Source organism: Venturia canescens, chromosome 6 (assembly GCF_019457755.1).
Source record: "Venturia canescens isolate UGA chromosome 6, ASM1945775v1, whole genome shotgun sequence".
NCBI lineage: Eukaryota > Metazoa > Arthropoda > Insecta > Hymenoptera > Ichneumonidae > Venturia > Venturia canescens.
In genome coordinates this window covers 3007153-3025647 of record NC_057426.1, presented here as the reverse complement: position 1 = coordinate 3025647, position 18495 = coordinate 3007153, and the positions used below count along the sequence as shown (strand labels likewise).

The window sequence follows — 18495 nt, the reverse complement described above, 5'->3', positions numbered from 1 at the left end:
GGATTCTTCATCTGTCCGAAATATACATATCGGGATGACGGAGATTGAGAAGTTTTGGGAATGCGCCCAACTCTGAATAACCATATCCAATCCACTTATTCATACTGGGTCATTCATGAAAGGTCAGCATGCAATATGCACATGTTCTATTCACTTTTGTACGTGCAGATATTGTTTTTCCTTCGTTTTACTCCTGGATGCTGTTCCTCGCGTCCTGCAGCAGCTGCAGCTGTGTTTTTCTTGCAGCCAAAAGCTCATTTTTACGATAAAATACCAGAGTTTTACCACTGCGAGACAATCGGAGTTTTTCGGCTGACTTTTACCGCTTTGGTGCCTCCTTAAAAACGATTTAAGGATCAAGGATCATTGGTGAAACGAATCGATTAAATTTAACGTATCGGTCAAGTTCGAATGTAACTTGTGGAGCACGGTGGCATTTAAGGGGTCTATCCTGATGAGAATTTTCGAAAAATCGATTTTTTTTATTGCATTTTTCGAAAGTGTACGTATTTAAAAGCATCATACTATAATTTTATAAAGATCCACCCAAAATTACATTTTTGGCTGGCTCGTTGATAAAATCTCCGAAACTATTCAACCGATCCTTACCAAAATTTTACCACGTCTTCTTTATGACTATAGCCGTAGCGCGTGTCACACGAATTTTGAAATTTTCCGTGGAACTATTTTTTTTTCAACAAACGTTGAAAAAAACGTGCTTTTTCGTAATTTTTGGAAAAATGCCGGCCGTTTTGTCATTTTTTGAAAAATCAAAAATCGTATGACACGCGCTACAGCCATTTACCTGCCGAATATAAAACCATTTTTATTTTTTTTCTCCGATCATCAATTCCAGAGATTTTATCAACAACGCACACCCATTTTTTTTTTTCAATCTGTCTTCTCTCCCGTTTTTCTCTACGAAAACTGGGTAAAATAAAAATAAAATTTTTTTTTGTGTATTTCAAGGGTGTATTTTTGAGGCCTAACACTTTTTATATCCACGTTTATAATGTACACCGGTCGAAAAAATTCGTGAAAATAGTCTCTCGTTTGCCCGTCTAATTAGGGCAGACCCCTTAAGAGAAATTTCAAATCGTATTAACTTTTAGATATTACGATGAATACGAAGCTCCGAGTTCGAGGAGCGACAAGAGTAAAATGAACTGAGAAGAAAATCTGTAAGTTTCGGAGTTGCTGGCTGAAATGACGTGAAATTTATCGCTGCTATCCGCAACGATAAGACTCGAAATCGTGTGCAACCTTCGAATTCGCATATGAGCGAGTATGAAATGTAAAATGGTTTGAGCATTTTTTCACCTTATTTTTCAACAGTTGTAAAAATTTGAAGGCCTTCCAGAGAAAAACGCTTTCCCGAGGTTACTCTCACGTCGGTAAACTGCGTCGATGGTAAAGGAGACGGATCCGATGAAATAAAATTTACCCATAACTATTTCCCCATGCGCCCGCACGCGAGGAATTTCTATCACTTATCGAGTTTTCATCGATCCTCTTGCGTCAAAGTCCCGTCGCGTGTGGAGCCTCTCCGGCAAAGTGCTCGTCGCCGTTGCACTAATACACTCTTTTCCGTTCACCGAAAAACCATATCGCCCTTCAATGGATTCGGAGCTCGCTCCTGCGGAGATGAAAAGCCGTTGCGAGCGCATCGATATTATTACGGAGGCTTTTTCAACGGGCACGTTTAATTTTTTCTCCATGGACGAGGCTTAGTACAACGAAGGAAGAAAATTTTGTGAACTCTTAATATTCGAATGTGAATTTAAACGCGATGGTAGCACAGGCACTTTGAAAAAAGTTGTCCACCGGTGAAAAATCGGAGTCTACTCGACCGACGCTTTTGAAATTTGGCAGGGCACTTCCTTACACGATTGGCCAGGTATCCGCGAGAGCTTTTTTCCAATTTTTCATAATTATTCATTCTACAATAAGAAATAGCCCCTGTTTTAGGCGAAAATCAGTGTCTTCACTTGCAAGTGTCACAAAAAATGGAAAAAATCGAAAAAATTCAAAATCCTTTCGCAGATGCCTGGTCGATTGTGTAAGGAAGAACCATGCCAAGTTTCAGAAGGATCGCTCCACTAGATTGCGATTTGTGCTGTTCACAGATGAACAACTTTTTTTTTACGTGCCTCTGAAGATTTGCTGAAGAGCTAATTATTGACGCTCGGGTTTTTAAACTTCAGGGAATCTTGTTCATAAATTGTCCTATGATGTCACAATCGATAAAATTGATTCGCTATTAGCTGCAGCGTCTAAAAAAATCCTTAAAATTGGGCCTTTTTTCTGCCGAATAGAAGTTACCGCGTCCTTAATACAAAAATAACGGAGTGAATTTCACGATCCATTCAGCACGCTTTCTTGCAAGGATGCTATAAAAGTTGACGTAAATTTAAGCATCGCTGAGAAAATAAGCCTCCGATTGCACGATCGTAACTGCATCGTTTTCTTCGAAGAGCATGCTAGAAGCTCGAAAATCTGGGACTCCGAAATTGGCGAAGCTTCCACAAAGACTTTTAACGTGCGGATCTAATAGCGACTTTTGTACGCATCGTGTTGGCTCAACTCCCAGTTCGTTTCTTTTGAAGCGTGAATCCAGTAACTGTGTCCAAAAACCGGAATGCCAAATTCCTACCAGAGTTGAAAAATCGCTGCCGTTTCATCGTGCCGCAACGTCGCTGTGTCGATGAATCAGCTCGTGCCGAAAAATACGCAGATTCCTCGAATCAATGCCGAAGGAGCTTAAAGTCCTTTAACATTTTTCAAGAATCGAAAAATTTCGCGTTTTCCGATCCTGTTTCAAAGACGCGTTTTCGTATGCAATCGCTCGGAATCTTTCGAGGCAAAGCAAAAAATCTCTCGCGAACTCGACGGAGTTTTTTGACTCTCTTTCCATTTGAAACAAAATTTTTATCAGTGGCTGTTTTTCGTATGCAAATTCGAAAATCGACTTCTCATTATCGCACGAGGATTTTTCATGTCGAAGGAAAAACTGGCATTGAGCAACACCGCGTGAGGCCACTTGATAATTGGGTCAGGCGAGAAAAAATACTGTATCATGTACATGCACAAATAATAAAGCGCGTGCTCCAGCAAAACTAAAACCGCGGTATTTGCAATTGAAGTTATTTGCACCGTTTTTAGTACCGTCCGAATAAAAAGGTGAATTTTGAGGTGGTTTTGTCGACGCAGAGAAAATATCGCACGTCGTAAAAGCGGTTTGAAGGGGAAGAAAATTCTGAAAACGTCACATTCGCTCAGTTTATCTAACCAACGAAACTCCTTGTGAACAAAAATTTGACAGAAACTTTACGATTTCGCTAGATAAAATTCAGTGAAATAATCTCGGCAGCGTGGAAACGAGTCGAAAAGTGTCAGCCGTTCTAACTTTCTGGTTATTCAAACCGAAATATTTCTCGATTCGAATCTGTGTGTATAATACTTTTATTTGATTAATTATTTGCAGAAATGTAAAAGATTTCGAGTTGGAGAGCGTTGCTGCGAGTTCGAGTGCCTGAACGAAACGGTCGCGGTCGATTGGAGTAGTCACGACATGATAATAGCAGCCGGATCATCGAGCCTCTGGGAACATCAGGTTACGACAGTTTTCTCCATTTTTTGTATACTCATTGCGATTTTCCTTAAAACTCCTTAAATTATCATGCCCATCGTGATAACACGCAATCAAATACGAATAATAATAATAACGATAACAATAAATAAGTAATAAAAAGAGAAGAAAAACATGAATAATCGTACGAATAATAGAAGCATGAAGATCGGAATGCAATTGCTGGAAAATCGTAAATTTTATTGAATTCTTTTATTAATTTGCCTCACACGAAGAATGGTATGAAAGAAAAAAGGAAAAAGTGGTCGCGCGCTGTCACGAGGTGGTCGTTCGATCAGTTTCTCAATGGCCTGCTGCTGCGACGGTTCTGAAAGTAATTTCGAAGACATTGATCCCTTTGAAAATGAGTTGAATCGAACGATCCTCATTCGGGTTAATTGGAATTGGTGCTTAAGAAAGCCAGTGGAAAATAAGCGAGAATCTCCGTCATTTCGAAAGCCACTCGTTTCACATTCTAAATAATATCGCTGCTATTCGACGCAAGCGTTGATCGTCGAGAATCGAATTAATCGAGCGCGCCTCGTTCGCGGGCCTGGAACTACCTTAAAAGCGATTATGAATCTCGCAAGAGAGCATAGAACGTTGGGAAATAATGACGAATATTTTCTAACGTTATTGAAACGCGTCACACCGCAATCGGCCTGTTTTGCTTAACATTCACCGCGGAAAATGGTTTTTTACTTTTTCATCCCAATCGATTGAAACTTGACTGTGGAATCTGAACGAACCGGCGAGAGCTCTTCACTATCGGGAATGGGAGATCGAGGGGATCGATTCTTATGGCAAAGCCTCTCGTCACGATCGTGACGAACCGCTCTTTCCTAGCGTCCCAGTTTTCTCACTCAAGTATACAATGTGCGACTACTACCCGGCTCTTTCAAGTGCCCATTGTTTAGCGTTAATAAATACACACACCGAGCGCGAGGCGCTGGAACGTAAAGCGAAATAGCTCGCTTGCTGGGCTGTCGTATATCCATGGATATAGTTGTACATATATATTCGTTATATAAATCGATATATATACGTATTGTTAAGAGACAGAGAGATGGGGAGAGAGTATAATTGAATTGTACAGAGTAGGGGAGGAGAAAAAAGTTGAATTCGGAATGGCAATTACAAAATAAAAGCGTGCAGAATCGAATCTCATATTGTGCTTTTAGAAGAAAATAAAATTTCCAATTTTTCGCTGTTGGGTTGCAAAGATTTTTAGACAGAAGCTCAAATTTTTTTGGGTCGCACGTTTTGTTGTGCAATTTGGAAAAAATGTTTGTGCACGGAACCATCGAGTATTTGATGGAACGAAATATTTGAGGATTTGGACGTTTCGTTTGCAGTTCAGGGCTAAGTTTGGCTCGCTCGCAACAGTGCTGATCGAGGAGTGTAATTGATGGGGTGGGAGCTACGAAAATTCAGGGGTGAAAAGAACCATTACTTTGGGTGTCGCATTTTGCTTTTTTACTGAGCCTCAAAGATGGATTTCGGGCCTCGATTTCGTTGGGTATTCTCAGTATAATCGATTGATTTTGGTAAATTCAAGAATCTTTCGAATCTTCCATTAAAAATGCTTGAAGCGTCCTCGTTTCGGTTCGAGAAGTAACGACACAAATAGCGAGTGCACGACGCGAGGTCCACTTTGTTTGTACACACCTCGGTATAAAATTAATTGTGCCTTCAACACTTGACGAAGCGTCAGCAAGAGCGACAACCTGCGTTTTGTGTTGGCGAGCGAAGAGAGGCAGGGCGGAGAGAAAAACGACACGTGTGATAAAGACATTTTCCGATGTGCTGCAGAGTCTTTTTTTCAAGTTCTTCCCCTCGCTAAAATTGTGGTTTTTACGTTAAGATACGAATAAGTACGTTCCGGATGATCAAACGTGGTTTCATGCGCCGACGAGGTTTTTTCAACCGAGACAAAATCATCAGAACTGAAGCTCTCCGTTTGTTTAGTTACTTCATGTGCAACCGCAAAACATATTTCAAATAAGCCACGAGTTACGATAATTGTTGGCTCTGTAACGCCGAAAGTCGCCGAGGGCTTCGGCCAAACAGTCCGGTTTTCCATGCACCATTTTCTTGATTTTTTTGTCTCTATACTACGGTGAAAGTATCTCGATAAAAAAAGCGATTAAATAGTTGGTTATTTTTCTCAACTAATAATATAATCATAGCATTCGGTACAGCTTCGAATGAGAGAGCTTAGCAGATCGATAAATCATGCCTAAATGTGTATCCAATAGAGACACGCCGACCTAGATTTTTTCTCATTTTTTCATTCACAGTATCCACCTCGATACACTTGTATCGCTCCAAGAGCTTTCGAGAACTATAAACACCTCTAAATCCTGTCACGTTGTACTGGGTGTTCCCTTCAAATCTCCAAGAGCTATAATTCAAAGTGTGTGTGTGTGTGTGTGTGTGTGGTAAAGAGCGACGTCGAGCTCGTCCAGGAGTCAGGAGATCGATCGTAACTCATTATTTTGACGTTTGATTCTTTGAGAAGGTTGTAACGAGCATTTTCAACGTCTGGTTATCGCACTTAAAAATTCTTACTTGTGTTACCACTTGACAATTTCCTTGACGACTGTCGAAATTTTGAAAAGTATAAGCAATCGCCAGTTTTTCGTGTCGAATGAAAATTGTTCATCGAAGAAATTATATGGGAGGAAATGTTCAATTGAAAAAGAGCGAATCCATCCATTAACGTGATAAAACAATATGAAATCTGCTCACATATCACGCTCGAAAGATTTTATGAAAACGAGAGAATAAGGCGCGATAATTTATAAAATGCTGCAATAATAGTTATGAAGAGATCCAGCCATATTTTGTGCCCTTGATAATAACGAATAATATATATTAACGAGAACGCAGAGAGTTGCATGCATGCTGTGCGTGCCTGTGTACGTATTTACCGTTTAAATCTCACTAATATTGAGTCTTCGAGCTACGAAAGAATGAACAATCACTCTCAACGATGATATTATATCGATGTATAATAACTGTAAAATGTTATAAAGATTGAAGCAGGAAAGAGGCACCACGAAACGATAAACAGTTTAGAGTCGTTTTGAAAAAGTGATGAAAAAACGCACGCAGATGCACTCCCTATTTCTTGAATATAAATCAACTTCTACATTCTACAAATTTTACTAATTATGCGATGACTAAAGGGAACGATAGCTACACGTCGTTGGTTCATTTCGATTTTTAACGTGCTCGCTGTTTTCGTGCCATTCATGAAAACGAAGAACCAAAAAGCTATTAGCTCTCAACCATTCGATTCTCTGTTCCTCGACGAATATCCGCGATCCCCTTCCCCCTTTTATACGTACAGCCTTATTGTTGTATATAGTTACCCCTTAATTCGAATGCTCGCTGAGTCACGCATTTCCTGTTACTGTACGCATTTTAGACGCAGAAAACGCTCGCTAAAGTCCAAGCAATCCAAATTCTGTGTGCAAGACCTCAGATGCAATGATGCTGTTTCCAGCATGACAAAATTTCTCTATTGGAAATACAAATTATTTTTAGGATTCTAGTAGCGGAACGTGGAAGTTACTGACAGAGCAATTGACATAATTTATTTTATGGCAATAGATAAAAAAAAAAACGTTTTCTTGTCGAGTTTACACAAAGCAAAAAGAATTCAAAAAGATTATTTAGTTTCGAATGGTGAACGATAAATGACGAGGTTTTATCATAAACGAAGTTTCGGCCAGACAGCAAAAGGACGCGAGTAAATTCCATAATCCGCAACTGGGCTGTCACGTACGTATGAATAAAAAAACGTTCGAAAATCCTTAAAGAATAAAAGAGATAAGATTTAAAAAATGGACAATTCGACGCTTGGCTTTTGGAATTGAATAATTGTCGCGTACGAATGAGAGACGTACAATTCGATTCGACGAATATAATTGACGCAATAGATTTTGCAATTAATTCAAAGCGATTTGTCGTAATCGAAAAATCTGGTGCAATTACGTGAAAAGTTTTTCGTCCCAAGGAGAAAAGTGAGAAAAAGGCACTTCGATTTCTTCTTATTTTTCATCATTTCAATACGATGAAATAAGTAGTTCAACGAATGAGGATCTTTGCGTGGAATCGATTCTCCGATGGTTTATTACTCGAAAGGCCTAATTGCACCTCCAAGTTATCTGTAAAAGAAAAACGACGGAAATAGAAAAACAATAATCGACGTTGTATAGGAAAGAAATCAATACGCACGTTTCCCCGAGCGTGTTCATCGTTCCAAGGCACGAAGTGATAAATATTTTTCGCAAAAACGCCATTTCGCTTCAGCTAATAAAACGATTGATACCAAATATTATACATTTGTGTGTAACACATACAACACACGCGTATATATATATATTGTCAAACGTTAATCGACCAATTTCTCTAAGCTTATATTTAAAAAGAAATAATGTTTACACGTACGACGATGTATTGCCTCATGTTCCAATTGTAAATACAACAATAATTAATTGATTATCGCTACACGAAAAGCGTCTGTAAAGTGGCAGCGTAACGCTCCTGTAATCGGATGATTTCCTTCCCATTTCCTGCTCCGACGAACCTCAATTCCAAGTTTAGTGCATGCTCATCGCAAAAAGTCCCATATACAGCTTTATACAAAAGTTCGAAAATAAATGCTCTTCAGTTTTGTTATAAACGGACTATTTTTTCTTCAAAATAGTGTCGTAAAGATCCGTCCGTCGTTGCTTGAACACCGGAATTTGGTTTCGCACTTCTTCGACCACTGACATATCTGAAAAATTGAAAAATTCGTACAAAAGCGTCACTAGCGACGATGAGAAAAAGCGTTTCAGTGCCTCCAAGGAATGAGAAAAATCGATTTCAGAAAGTTTTCTCTAAATAACGATTTTCCCATTTGTTTTTTTTTTTGTTCTTTTTTTCCATAGTAACTCAATGAGATGATCGTAATTTTAATCCATTTCCAATTAATTAAAGCGAACGAAGTTTTTCTTACCAATATCCGCAACGACGAAGCCTTCCTCGACGTCGAGATCGTGAAGAACCTGAGCCCAGGGACTGGTCAGCTGCGTGTGACCCCAGGCTACGTAGCCTGATTTTTCTTTGCGTGCCGGAGATACACATGCAACGTAGCATTGATTATCGTTGGCCCTGGAGCGTTGCAGGAGCGACCAGTGCAGAGGACCCGTGGTCATGTTGAACGCAGCGGGATACAGCAGTACGTGGCAGCCTGCTCAAGATCAATCGTTTTTTCATAAATTGAAATATTTTAACTAGTGAATATGATTTAATTACGAAAGTAGCCAACTTTTCGATTATTCGTGGTTTTTTAAGGAGTTTCGGTACAAAAGTCTAAATATTAAGAAATTGATCAAATTTGGTGATAATGTTCTTCAACGTCAAGTGCGAAAACACAAATTTTTTCGAAATTTTCTTCTACTTAGTTATCGAGTAATTACGCATTAAAGCAGATTTCTTATGCCCGGATAATGTATATCGATATATATGGAAACGCTATGCTTATACACGTCAACTTTAGTGATCAATTACTCGATAACCGTGTAGAAGAAAAATCTTAAAAAATTTGTATTGTCAAATTTGGCAGTAAAGAATATGTTCACCAAATTTTATAAAATTCTGAACTTTTTGAAATTTTTTATGCTTTTAGCATGGTTTAGCATGGCAACATTGTACCGAAACTCCTTAATATCGAATAGTGAATTTGGCCGAAACAATTGAACAGTGTAATTGATGGTGAATAAAATGTCAATTAGAATCCATACGAACCCATGTTTCTGTACAAACGAGCCATTTCCTCGAATCTAATATCGTAACAAATACCGAGTCCTATTTTAAAGCCTTTGACGTCGAAAGTCGTCAGCGAATTTCCAGGTGACAAAGTTTCGCTCTCGAAAAATGTCATCTTGCCTTTGATGTCGATGTCGAAAAGATGCATCTGTACAGAGAGAAAAACAGTGGTAAAATGCTTCGAAATTTTCTGATCTCTTTTCCTGATTCGCAGATATTTTACATTCGGTCAAATATTTGACGTTTCTTTTCTCCATTTATCGTTGTAATGTAACGAAGAAGCTTTTTGCTTTTTGAACAACGAACTGATCATCGCCACTCGTTTTTGAGCGTTCGGAAATTCGCTGTTGCGAATCATGCCATTTTTCAGCTACATTAATCTCCCTCTGGCGTCACATAATTTACTGTCTCGAAAGAATTTTCTACGACGCTCTTCGTTCTGCATTCACGACACGCTGTGATAAGTATTTTTATTCGAACCTTTCGATGTTTTGCGATAAGATTTCCCCGAGGATCCCAGACGGTTGCTGTGTTGTACAGCGAGCCGTTATCTCGCTCAGGTATCGTACCACCCACGACGTACGTCGCTGACTTTTTCGCCGCCTCGGCCAGCGCTCGACTCGTTTCACCGTCAGGAATCGACTCGGCGTACTTCTCGAAATGCTCTGTAACGAAACGAATATGACGACAAGTTTCAAAACAATCGGTTTAACATGGAAAATAAAACACTCACGAGTTCCGTAGGGGGAGTTGAAACACTCCGGTAATACGACTACGTCCGCTTGCTGTTCTTTGGCACGTTCGATGAAACATACTGCATTACTGATATTTGCAGCTTTATTTTCGTCAACGGCGAGTTGAACGAGCGCTAAACGGAATGCTAGAAAAAAAGATCAATTTTCGTTGAATTGGCGTATCGAACGACGTCAAAATGCGTACTTTGACGTTTCAATGATATTAATATTGTTTAGCAAATTTCGTCTCTATTTTATTCGATTAATTTAGCTTCAAATTCGGTCAAAACCAATTATAAACGATTAGAGCTCGTACGCAAAAATTCAGCATTCTTTTTCTTTCATATGTTTCTTTCGTAATTATGTCCTGGAAAATATGTTGAGAAAGTCCGTTCGACCCGCTGCTGATTTTCAAATTTTTCGGGGTGGCTCGGCTCTCCAATTCGTTCGTTGAATAGTATGACTGTATCTTGCGCTTTGTTCGAAAAGCACCACTCATCACTCGGATCGTCCACGAAACCACCATTGCCAGCTCTGATCGCAAGAAAGCGTCTTTTAAGTGGCCTCAGGCACATTTCGGACCGCAGACAAATTTTCGGAATTTTCCTCGTGAGAAACGCTTTTTCTTTATCGCGATTAGAACTTACACGTTGATCCGTACCTTTGTAACGCCCACTATATACAAGTAACGAGAGTAAAGAGAATTCGCCTTCATTTTATTATTAGTTACTGCACCGAGGAGCTTGCACTGGGCTCTGCTGATTTTTGGACTTTTCGGACTCGTTATAATTGATTTGAGTGAAACATGTGGACGTGACGGAATCGTCATATTTTCAAAACCCAAGCTCACACGAACCGTGTTTTTATTACTTATTTCAAACCTCAACGGTCAATTTTTTCTCAATCGTTAGTTTACAATAGCGAAAAAAAAATATACTCACTTGACATGTTTCGAAATGCTTGGCCAACAATGGTTCTGCTCAACATGGTATGAATTAGGTTATGAATCCCAGTTTTCTGCTATCTAGTGACGTGTTAAAGGTCTGTATACACATATGTACACATATGCACCGTTGTTAGATAAGCCGCGCATTGCAAAGCGTTTCATTAATTTTTAAAGGAAAATTCATATCGGCGTATTATACAATTTTTTTAATATCCGCATTGCCATCAATTTTTAATCATAATATTTGTATAATATTCTCGTAGTAGCTCCAACTATCGACGGGTTCTGAACTAAAATCTGTTCATAAGGAAAATTTTATTCACACGAAATTCGCCTCGAACTAATTTTAATAATAGTTGCACAGCAATATACCAAATTGGATTTGAGTTGGACATGCTTTAAAAAATTCAAAAAATAAAAACGTAACACGAGATCAGAGGAAATTCCGGTCCTCGGACGAATGCACAAAAATAAGATTTATTGACAAAAAAGTAGAGTTAATCGCTCTCAAGCGCGTCATTGTACAAATCCATTGAGACATGGAAGAATTGAGGGAAAATGTTTCCCGACGATTATTTAAAGTCATCTTCGTGCGGACGATCGTGAACGGGATCTTTTGTGTTTTTTGTGTTTTTTGTGATCGGTCGATTCGGAACTGTAGTTTTTCCGATCGCGCGTTTTCTCTCTTTCCTTATTTTTCTTTCTTTTGCTACTTTTTTTCGAACGCTCCGACGAAGTGTCCCTTTTGCGGCTCTTTTTCGATTTTTTGACTCTTCCGTGCCCACGGTCTTCATTGCTTTCACTCGAATTTCTTCGTCGTTTTCGCGACCTTCGATCCGAATCCGAACTCTCATCCGACGTGTAACTCGAACGTTTCTTCGTATTTTTCATGGATTTGGAATCCTTTCCTCCACCCCTCCCACTCCTTTTTCTCCTATCCTTTTCATCCGATGTTTCACTGTCGCTGGTTGCAAGTCTCGCACCATCCTTATTCGATTCTCTGGTTTTGAACTCCTCATATTTTGCGGCATCTGCGAGTTATTCAAGTAAAATGTTAAAAGCTAAACTTTTCATGACGATTTATGGAAACTTTTGGATTGTAAGTTGGAATTTCATTTATTTTTTTTTCAACTCACTTAACACCTTGGAATTTTTTGTGTAATCAGATTGTGTAACCGGTTGAACGAAACACTCGTTTAAGGATTGATTCTCGCCGGTGAGAGCCATTTTTACCATTAGTCTGCCAGCTTCATCGTCGAAACACACGATTTGACCATAATTATTTTTGAATTTACCAGCTATTATTTTTACAAAAGATCCTTTTTCAACTTTTAATTTCTCCTCTTCTTTACTTCGTGCAGAAGCTTTTTGTTTCTGCAGTGTCACTTTGTCGGCACCCAAGCCCATACCTCTTGGCCTCAGTTCTGGTAAAGATGCAGTAACGAGCCTGTGCAAAAGATTTTGGCATTCAGCGATCGACCAATGATTCAAATCTTACTTCATGAAATAACTCTATATCATGAGACATACTTTGCATTTTTACCGATTCCTTCTTCAGGTTTCCAGCCCATTCCACGAAGCATCGCCAGGCCAAAAGCATCAATAGGAATTTCTTCGTAGTCCTCAAGAGTTGACTATAAATGTGAATAAAGAATTATTAAAATTTAATTTTACTGATAAACTTAACGAACAGAATGTATAAATTATGCATCAAAAGTCCTTTCTTCTTCCTTTTTGTTTCCAACCTCCCTTTGCAACTGAAATTCCATTGAATTTGTTAAAGTTAAAGAAAACTGAAAGTTGAAATGTGGCTCAAAAAACACCATTGGCATGAATATGTTAAGGTAGGTTAGCATACAAATATGCAAATAGTATGAACTGTGAAGTAGAGCGAATGAAAATGGAAGAGAATCATCCATAGTACCAATGGTCTTGGCCAGATTCGAGGTAATCATTTTCACCCTTTAGTTGCGTTTTTCCAACGCAGTAACAGTGATAAGTGGCACAGATTTTCCACAGTTTTGCTGGGTTTTCATGCAAGTGCAATATTAGGGCATTAGGGAGGAGCAGATGACACTGGTGTATGCCTGCTCTTGAGAGGACCCTACAGGGAAATGGAAATCAACCCTCATTGAATCGACAAGATGAAATTCTCAAATTTCAGTCTCTAGCACATGCGTACAGCAAAGATATCGAATATAAAACAGAGACTTCTTTAGACGTATTCGAGAATTCACACAAACCTCTTTGGTGCCTTCCAGAGCTCCGTTTTCAGCTGCAGGAACTGTCAAATTTGGATCTTCTACTTTGACATCTTTACCATGAAGATCTGCTATTATTTCATTTGCGGCTTGTTCCTCTAAACTTGTGGGTATCTTATCTGTTTCTTCTGGTTCTTCCTTCTTTATTTTGGACACATCCATAGGTAACGTATCATCCTCATTGATACGTACATTACCGTTTACAATTGGCATTGTATTTCCATTTTGTTTGTTTTTAGCTCTGGTTTCAAAAATATCTGCATCCGTTTTGTTCAATATTCTATCATGCCAAGTTTTGGAGCCCAAGAGAGGGATGACCAGAGGACCATCTGCTTTTTCCTCTTTGCTATAATAAAAGTGTTACGTAAAAACCTGGGATTTGGATAGATTTTCATTCGGGGACCACAGTGAAGCTATCGTTATATTATTTTTTTTTCTGTCGATAGACTTTAGTATTTATTTGCTACAATTGGGAATTTTGATAACTATTGGTCTATCATAAGAAATTGGGAATACATTTGACTATACTTTTTACGATATATTTGCGCTTCGAGGTTAGATTATTACTAAAATACGTACCCGACGATTTTAATTGATTCTTCATCAACATACTCGATATATTCAACTTTTTTTTCTTCCACAGGTGGTTGAATTTTTAATGTTGATTTTTTAATTGATTTCGAAAAACCAAATGAAACTTTCTTCCCGTCGTCTGTCATTTTCTGTCAATCAAGAACTCTGTATTAAACACTCGTTTGCAACTTTAAAAAACAAAGCTTTTCCAGCACCTAATTGCTGTCTAGGTTTTCTGTCTGATCATTTTGCAATTTTCGTTCCTAATTTTTCTATTAATAAAACACTTGTCAGTTGAAAAGTCGTGTTCCCAACAGCGTTTTGTTTATTGTGCAAACCGTGCAAACACTAACATATCTAATATGAACTAACCTAGAAACGTTGTTCGAACGCGCTTACTCCTAAGGTACGTGCTGCCAAACGATGATAACATGGCTAATTATGGTACTACATGTTGCTCAATAATCTTCGTACCCTGGAAATAAATCTCTCATCCCGATTCATCTCTGCTAGTATCAATCGGTAACATCGGTTACCTTTTTGGAAGTTTTTATTTAGATCTGGCAGACCCGACCATCATTCAAAAAGTTATTACGGCAAGCTTTTTTTTCATATTTTTGAATTGAAAAATAGAACGTACTTTTAATTGTTTTGACAATACAATTCGAAAGTATTTTACGAGGAGTTTCGTGTGCGTTTTGAATATTTTTGTCGCCTCCACGCATATCGAAGCACAAAATAAAAGTACAAGTTTTCAAATCGTGTATTCTTGGAAACGAAATGAAACAAAATAATCAGCTTGTTTACAAATGGTGGCCCGGTGCGTTAGTAGCGTTAGTATAGTAAGACTACCGAACGAATATGTCAGAGAAGAATAATATTGTGGAACCATGGGAAGCGGAAGCTTACGTAGAAAATTTAGCGGCATTTGATCTCGAGGACCTTGGAACGAAAACGTAAAAAAATTGTTCGATTTGAATTTTGGAGTGTGCAACACGTTTTTATCACAGTCGCGTTTTATAAGTAAACGCAATCGGAATTAATACATATTATGTACTTTAGATGGTTCGAGTTTCATAAGAAACTAATATTGTTGAATCAACAAAGCATTTTGGAAATAAGTACCTTGCGTGAAGAATCGATAAAAGAATGGTTCATCAGTTTCCAGCGGGTATACAACCGATACTTTCAAGAACTGGACATTTCGTTAATTTTCAATATTCTTCGAATCGCAAACCTCAGAATATTCATTATTTTTAGATACCCATCCTTATTTACGAAGCCATACAAACGGCTGTTTGGAAAGAAAAAGTTTTTCCACTTCTAATCGAGCTGAATGGAGAACCATCCAACACTTTCATGCTTTACAGTGTTTTCTATCACGAGTCAATGGCAGTTTCCTTGCTAGAAAATGTATTATTTCACTCCGACAGCGCCGTGACTCTCGACGATTCGGTATTCGATTTAGTCGATTATGCTGTCAGTAACGTCATCACACTTATTTTCTCCGAGGCAAAAGAGGCAGGCGAGCAAGCTGACGACGGCAGGTGAATAAAAACAACCTTTCGAGAAACTCACTGAACTTGATGCAGCCCCCAATAGTTACTACACTGGGTCTCCATGACCCGGATGAGCACATTAAAATTTGACATATTCTCGCATTATTAGTTCATGCCTCGGAGAACTGCTTCGCAAAAAAACGGAAATGGAATTTGACATTGCAATGAAATGCATCTCAATATTGCGTTATCTCGCTGAATTTTGTGAAAAATTGCCACTCGGAGTTTTGTCGAGAATGCTGTCGGTTCATGACGTTCCTTATCTTCTGGTTCAGCTCATTGAAAAGCATCCCTGGAAAAAAACGGACGACAAAGGTATGCTCGTCACACGGCTTATTAAAAGTTCATTTAAATTTAATCGCTTTATTCATATCAGACAATCCCATGATTTACACCAACGGAAAATGGCAAAAAATTCGGTCGAAAGACGAAAACAAGTTATGCAAAGCGGAAGGTCAAGTCTGGATAGGCATCCGAGAACTGCTCCTTAATCCAACCTCAGGAGCATATTACGAAATGACGGAATTTAGAATATCCCAATTGATGAAGGTATTTGCACGAGTGATATTCGACAATAAAAATGTCTTAAAAAATACCATTTGTTTACCGTTTTTCAGTTGCAAAAATACTTACAAGAGCACGTACTGGACCAAATAGCACCGTTGATCGAACTTCGACGATGGTTGAGTCATTTAACAATTTCGCGGCCAACTGCGAGCGCAAAGTCTAATTTAATAGTCGAAGTTATCCCGAAAATAAGAACTTCGATACTGGAAAAGTATCGAAAAAAATGGAAAAAACTTGCAAAGCATCAGTCCAAGTGTTTGTACACGAAAAATACTGATGAAATAATTAATTTGGCGAAAGTTTTGAGCGGAGCTTACGATATGGATAAATTAGAAATTACGGAGGACAAACTCTGCGCGTTCTGCCAGGAGGACGCTTCGAAAAGATGCTCAAAATGCAAAGGAGTCTGGTATTGTGGAAGGTGGAAACTGCTTTTCAATCTTTATCAATTTATTGCGATTAGGCGTTTTATATTCGGTAGAAAATTCGTCATTTTTCATTCGTTCCATGTCTGTTAATAGGGAATGTCAAGTAAAAGATTGGACGAACCATAAAGCAGTTTGCTCGAAAATAATTGAATCGAAAGAAGCTTTCGGCATTCAAGATTGAATGCGAATATGTCATACAGACCACGAAGTAAAAGCGGACTTGGAAGCAAATGCGAAACGAATTTTGAGGTGTTTGATATTTTATTAAAAGAATCTTAGTGTACAGAATTTCGTTTCAGGTATTCCATAAGCACATCCTTGGCGGGAGTCTCCTCACCAAAGTCCTGTAATCACACAAAAGCTTGATCAAGCACTGACCCACTCGAATGGATATTAGAACTTAACGAGTATTTTTAATCAGACAGGCAATGCTCAGCATGGCTTTTTGTATTTGGGTTCGACTCAGTAGAGGGAGCCTACAATTTTCATCATACGATGTAACACGAATAAACTAGAATCTTGAATGAAAAGAGGAAAAATCAAAATCACCTTTATTACAACGCAAGAGCAGCCGACAACTTTACGTGCTTTGCCAGCGTTGTCGATTTTGCAGAGACCTGCCCATTCGCCAAGCTTTTTGTTATTGTCCACTTTGATAAGAGAGATTTGATGCTCGTTGCAAAGAGCTTGTACAAGCTTCTTATACATTGGCTCATCACAATTTTCAGCTAAGATACAGAGCATAGCTTGTCTCCTGAAATAAAAAAAAATCAACTTTTGTAACCAGTTATAATGATGAGACATAAAAATATCAACGTTCAATTGAGAACTCTCCCATTAAAGTTACATGTTTTTATCAATTTTTATTCATTATTCTTTAGAACAAGATTTGAGGCTATGCAATTTAGGAGTGTTATTTTAGTTAAGGTGATTTCCATTTTCAAGAACACATAGATTCAAAATTCTATATGCAATAGATATTGGAATAAATCTTTGACAAAAATTTTCATGACTGTCACCAAACGACAATTAACAAAAAACACTTTAAACGAAACTCTTTTCTGCTGAACCTTTCACCATTCTAGATTATCTCATTATCAACAACAATGATTGAGTTAATGAAGACAGACTGCATTGTTTCTTTGGGGTTGAGTAGTTAACTCGTGAAATAGAAATTCCACACAAAGTTCCATGGGAAAACATGATGTAGTAGAGATGGGAACAATAGAACAGGGCTGCAGTGGAAAATATTGTTTCAAATAACAATTATCATTGATGTCACAAAAACTTACTTATCAAGGCATTTGGCAGCTTCATGGAGACCGTGAACGACACCGTCGTGAATGAGTGCATTTTTGAGGACTTCCTGGAGTGCAGTATTGACATCCATGGGACCTCCACAGGTCACCGCTGAGGATACATCGTCGCTGTAATAAAAAAATAAATGAGTACATCAATTTCAGTGTAAATGATTAAGTTCAATTATCTACAGTTCGTATTCCCAAAGATGAAGAAAAAGTTTTGGTTAAATTGAAGTAACGATGAAAGTGAGGTTAACCGGAGACTCTTAACTACTCTTATAACGTACTCACAACAAATTTTAATACCAGTAAGAAATAGAAGATTAACGATAATATTAAATAGTATCAAAGAAATTTAAAAAACTTGAAAAGCGTTAAACGCGGTTGTTTGAGCGTGGTCGTTTGTAATGTATCAGACACTTACGTTTCAACGTCAGACATGATTCAGACGATCTCGGCAACTGAAATAAATAGTTTTTATTATAAGCGACGAACAGACAAACATATTTTGGAACATTTTCAATTAGAATATTGAACGATGCCATCGTAATTCATGGATTACGGAGACATTGTGTTCAAAGCGTGTTCTATCTACCTTCTCTGACGAGGAAAGAGAAATGGCGTCGGATTGTACTCGAGACACGACCTGGCTACACTATTCCTCATTGGTCGGCG

General features: G+C 38.3%; 4 protein-coding genes across 5 annotated transcripts; 1 reads left to right on the top strand and 3 right to left on the bottom strand.

The window, feature by feature from the left end:
• Positions 1-7500: 7500 nt before the first annotated feature.
• Positions 7501-11316, bottom strand: LOC122412195 (omega-amidase NIT2). Of its 2 annotated transcripts, XR_006261303.1 has the most exons (7): positions 11127-11316; positions 10185-10331; positions 9932-10116; positions 9431-9599; positions 8640-8873; positions 8087-8417; positions 7501-7803 (listed from the first exon to the last, which is right to left on the bottom strand). XR_006261303.1 is itself a non-coding variant. In XM_043421584.1 (6 exons), exons 1-6 carry the CDS (start codon positions 11170-11172, stop codon positions 8326-8328), a joined length of 873 nt encoding a protein of 290 aa, XP_043277519.1. In that variant the 5' UTR covers positions 11173-11316; the 3' UTR covers positions 7501-8325. The 2 variants fall into 2 exon arrangements, 1 of the variants encoding a protein (XP_043277519.1); XM_043421584.1 differs by having other exon boundaries at positions 7501-8417.
• A 276-nt stretch (positions 11317-11592) lies between these two features.
• LOC122412193 (G-patch domain and KOW motifs-containing protein) lies at positions 11593-14343 on the bottom strand. Its single transcript, XM_043421582.1, has 5 exons — positions 13972-14343; positions 13375-13738; positions 12662-12765; positions 12268-12578; positions 11593-12162 (listed from the first exon to the last, which is right to left on the bottom strand). Exons 1-5 carry the CDS (start codon positions 14109-14111, stop codon positions 11714-11716), a joined length of 1368 nt encoding a protein of 455 aa, XP_043277517.1. The 5' UTR covers positions 14112-14343; the 3' UTR covers positions 11593-11713.
• A 209-nt stretch (positions 14344-14552) lies between these two features.
• On the top strand, positions 14553-17049 carry Zmynd10 (zinc finger MYND-type containing 10). Its single transcript, XM_043421583.1, has 7 exons — positions 14553-14921; positions 15028-15136; positions 15226-15512; positions 15634-15839; positions 15901-16073; positions 16142-16512; positions 16613-17049. Exons 1-7 carry the CDS (start codon positions 14827-14829, stop codon positions 16698-16700), a joined length of 1329 nt encoding a protein of 442 aa, XP_043277518.1. The 5' UTR covers positions 14553-14826; the 3' UTR covers positions 16701-17049.
• Positions 16762-18488, bottom strand: RpS12 (ribosomal protein S12). Its single transcript, XM_043421593.1, has 5 exons — positions 18416-18488; positions 18245-18281; positions 17812-17946; positions 17069-17273; positions 16762-16863 (listed from the first exon to the last, which is right to left on the bottom strand). Exons 2-5 carry the CDS (start codon positions 18259-18261, stop codon positions 16795-16797), a joined length of 426 nt encoding a protein of 141 aa, XP_043277528.1. The 5' UTR covers positions 18262-18281; positions 18416-18488; the 3' UTR covers positions 16762-16794.
• Between the last annotated feature and the right edge of the window lie 7 nt (positions 18489-18495).

Bases quoted from the DNA above. Each gene is read 5' to 3' on its own strand.
- Zmynd10 (XM_043421583.1), top strand. From the start codon at position 14,827: ATGTCAGAGAAGAATAATATTGTGGAACCATGGGAAGCGGAAGCTTAC. The intron at 15,137-15,225 runs GTATACAACCGA...CATTATTTTTAG, and splicing joins GGTTCATCAGTTTCCAGCGG to ATACCCATCCTTATTTACGA. The intron at 16,513-16,612 runs GTGGAAACTGCT...GTCTGTTAATAG, and splicing joins GGAGTCTGGTATTGTGGAAG to GGAATGTCAAGTAAAAGATT.
- RpS12 (XM_043421593.1), bottom strand. The intron at 17,274-17,811 runs GTAAGTTTTTGT...TTTTTATTTCAG, and splicing joins GCTGCCAAATGCCTTGATAA to GAGACAAGCTATGCTCTGTA. The intron at 16,864-17,068 runs GTGATTTTGATT...GTGTGATTACAG, and splicing joins GCTCTTGCGTTGTAATAAAG to GACTTTGGTGAGGAGACTCC.
- LOC122412193 (XM_043421582.1), bottom strand. From the start codon at position 14,111: ATGACAGACGACGGGAAGAAAGTTTCATTTGGTTTTTCGAAATCAATT. The intron at 12,579-12,661 runs GTATGTCTCATG...TCTTTTGCACAG, and splicing joins GGAATCGGTAAAAATGCAAA to GCTCGTTACTGCATCTTTAC. The intron at 12,163-12,267 runs GTGAGTTGAAAA...AATAACTCGCAG, and splicing joins AAAAAATTCCAAGGTGTTAA to ATGCCGCAAAATATGAGGAG.
- LOC122412195 (XM_043421584.1), bottom strand. From the start codon at position 11,172: ATGTTGAGCAGAACCATTGTTGGCCAAGCATTTCGAAACATGTCAA. The intron at 10,117-10,184 runs GTGAGTGTTTTA...GTTTCGTTACAG, and splicing joins CAACTCCCCCTACGGAACTC to AGCATTTCGAGAAGTACGCC. The intron at 9,600-9,931 runs GTTCGAATAAAA...CTCTCTGTACAG, and splicing joins TTATCGCAAAACATCGAAAG to ATGCATCTTTTCGACATCGA.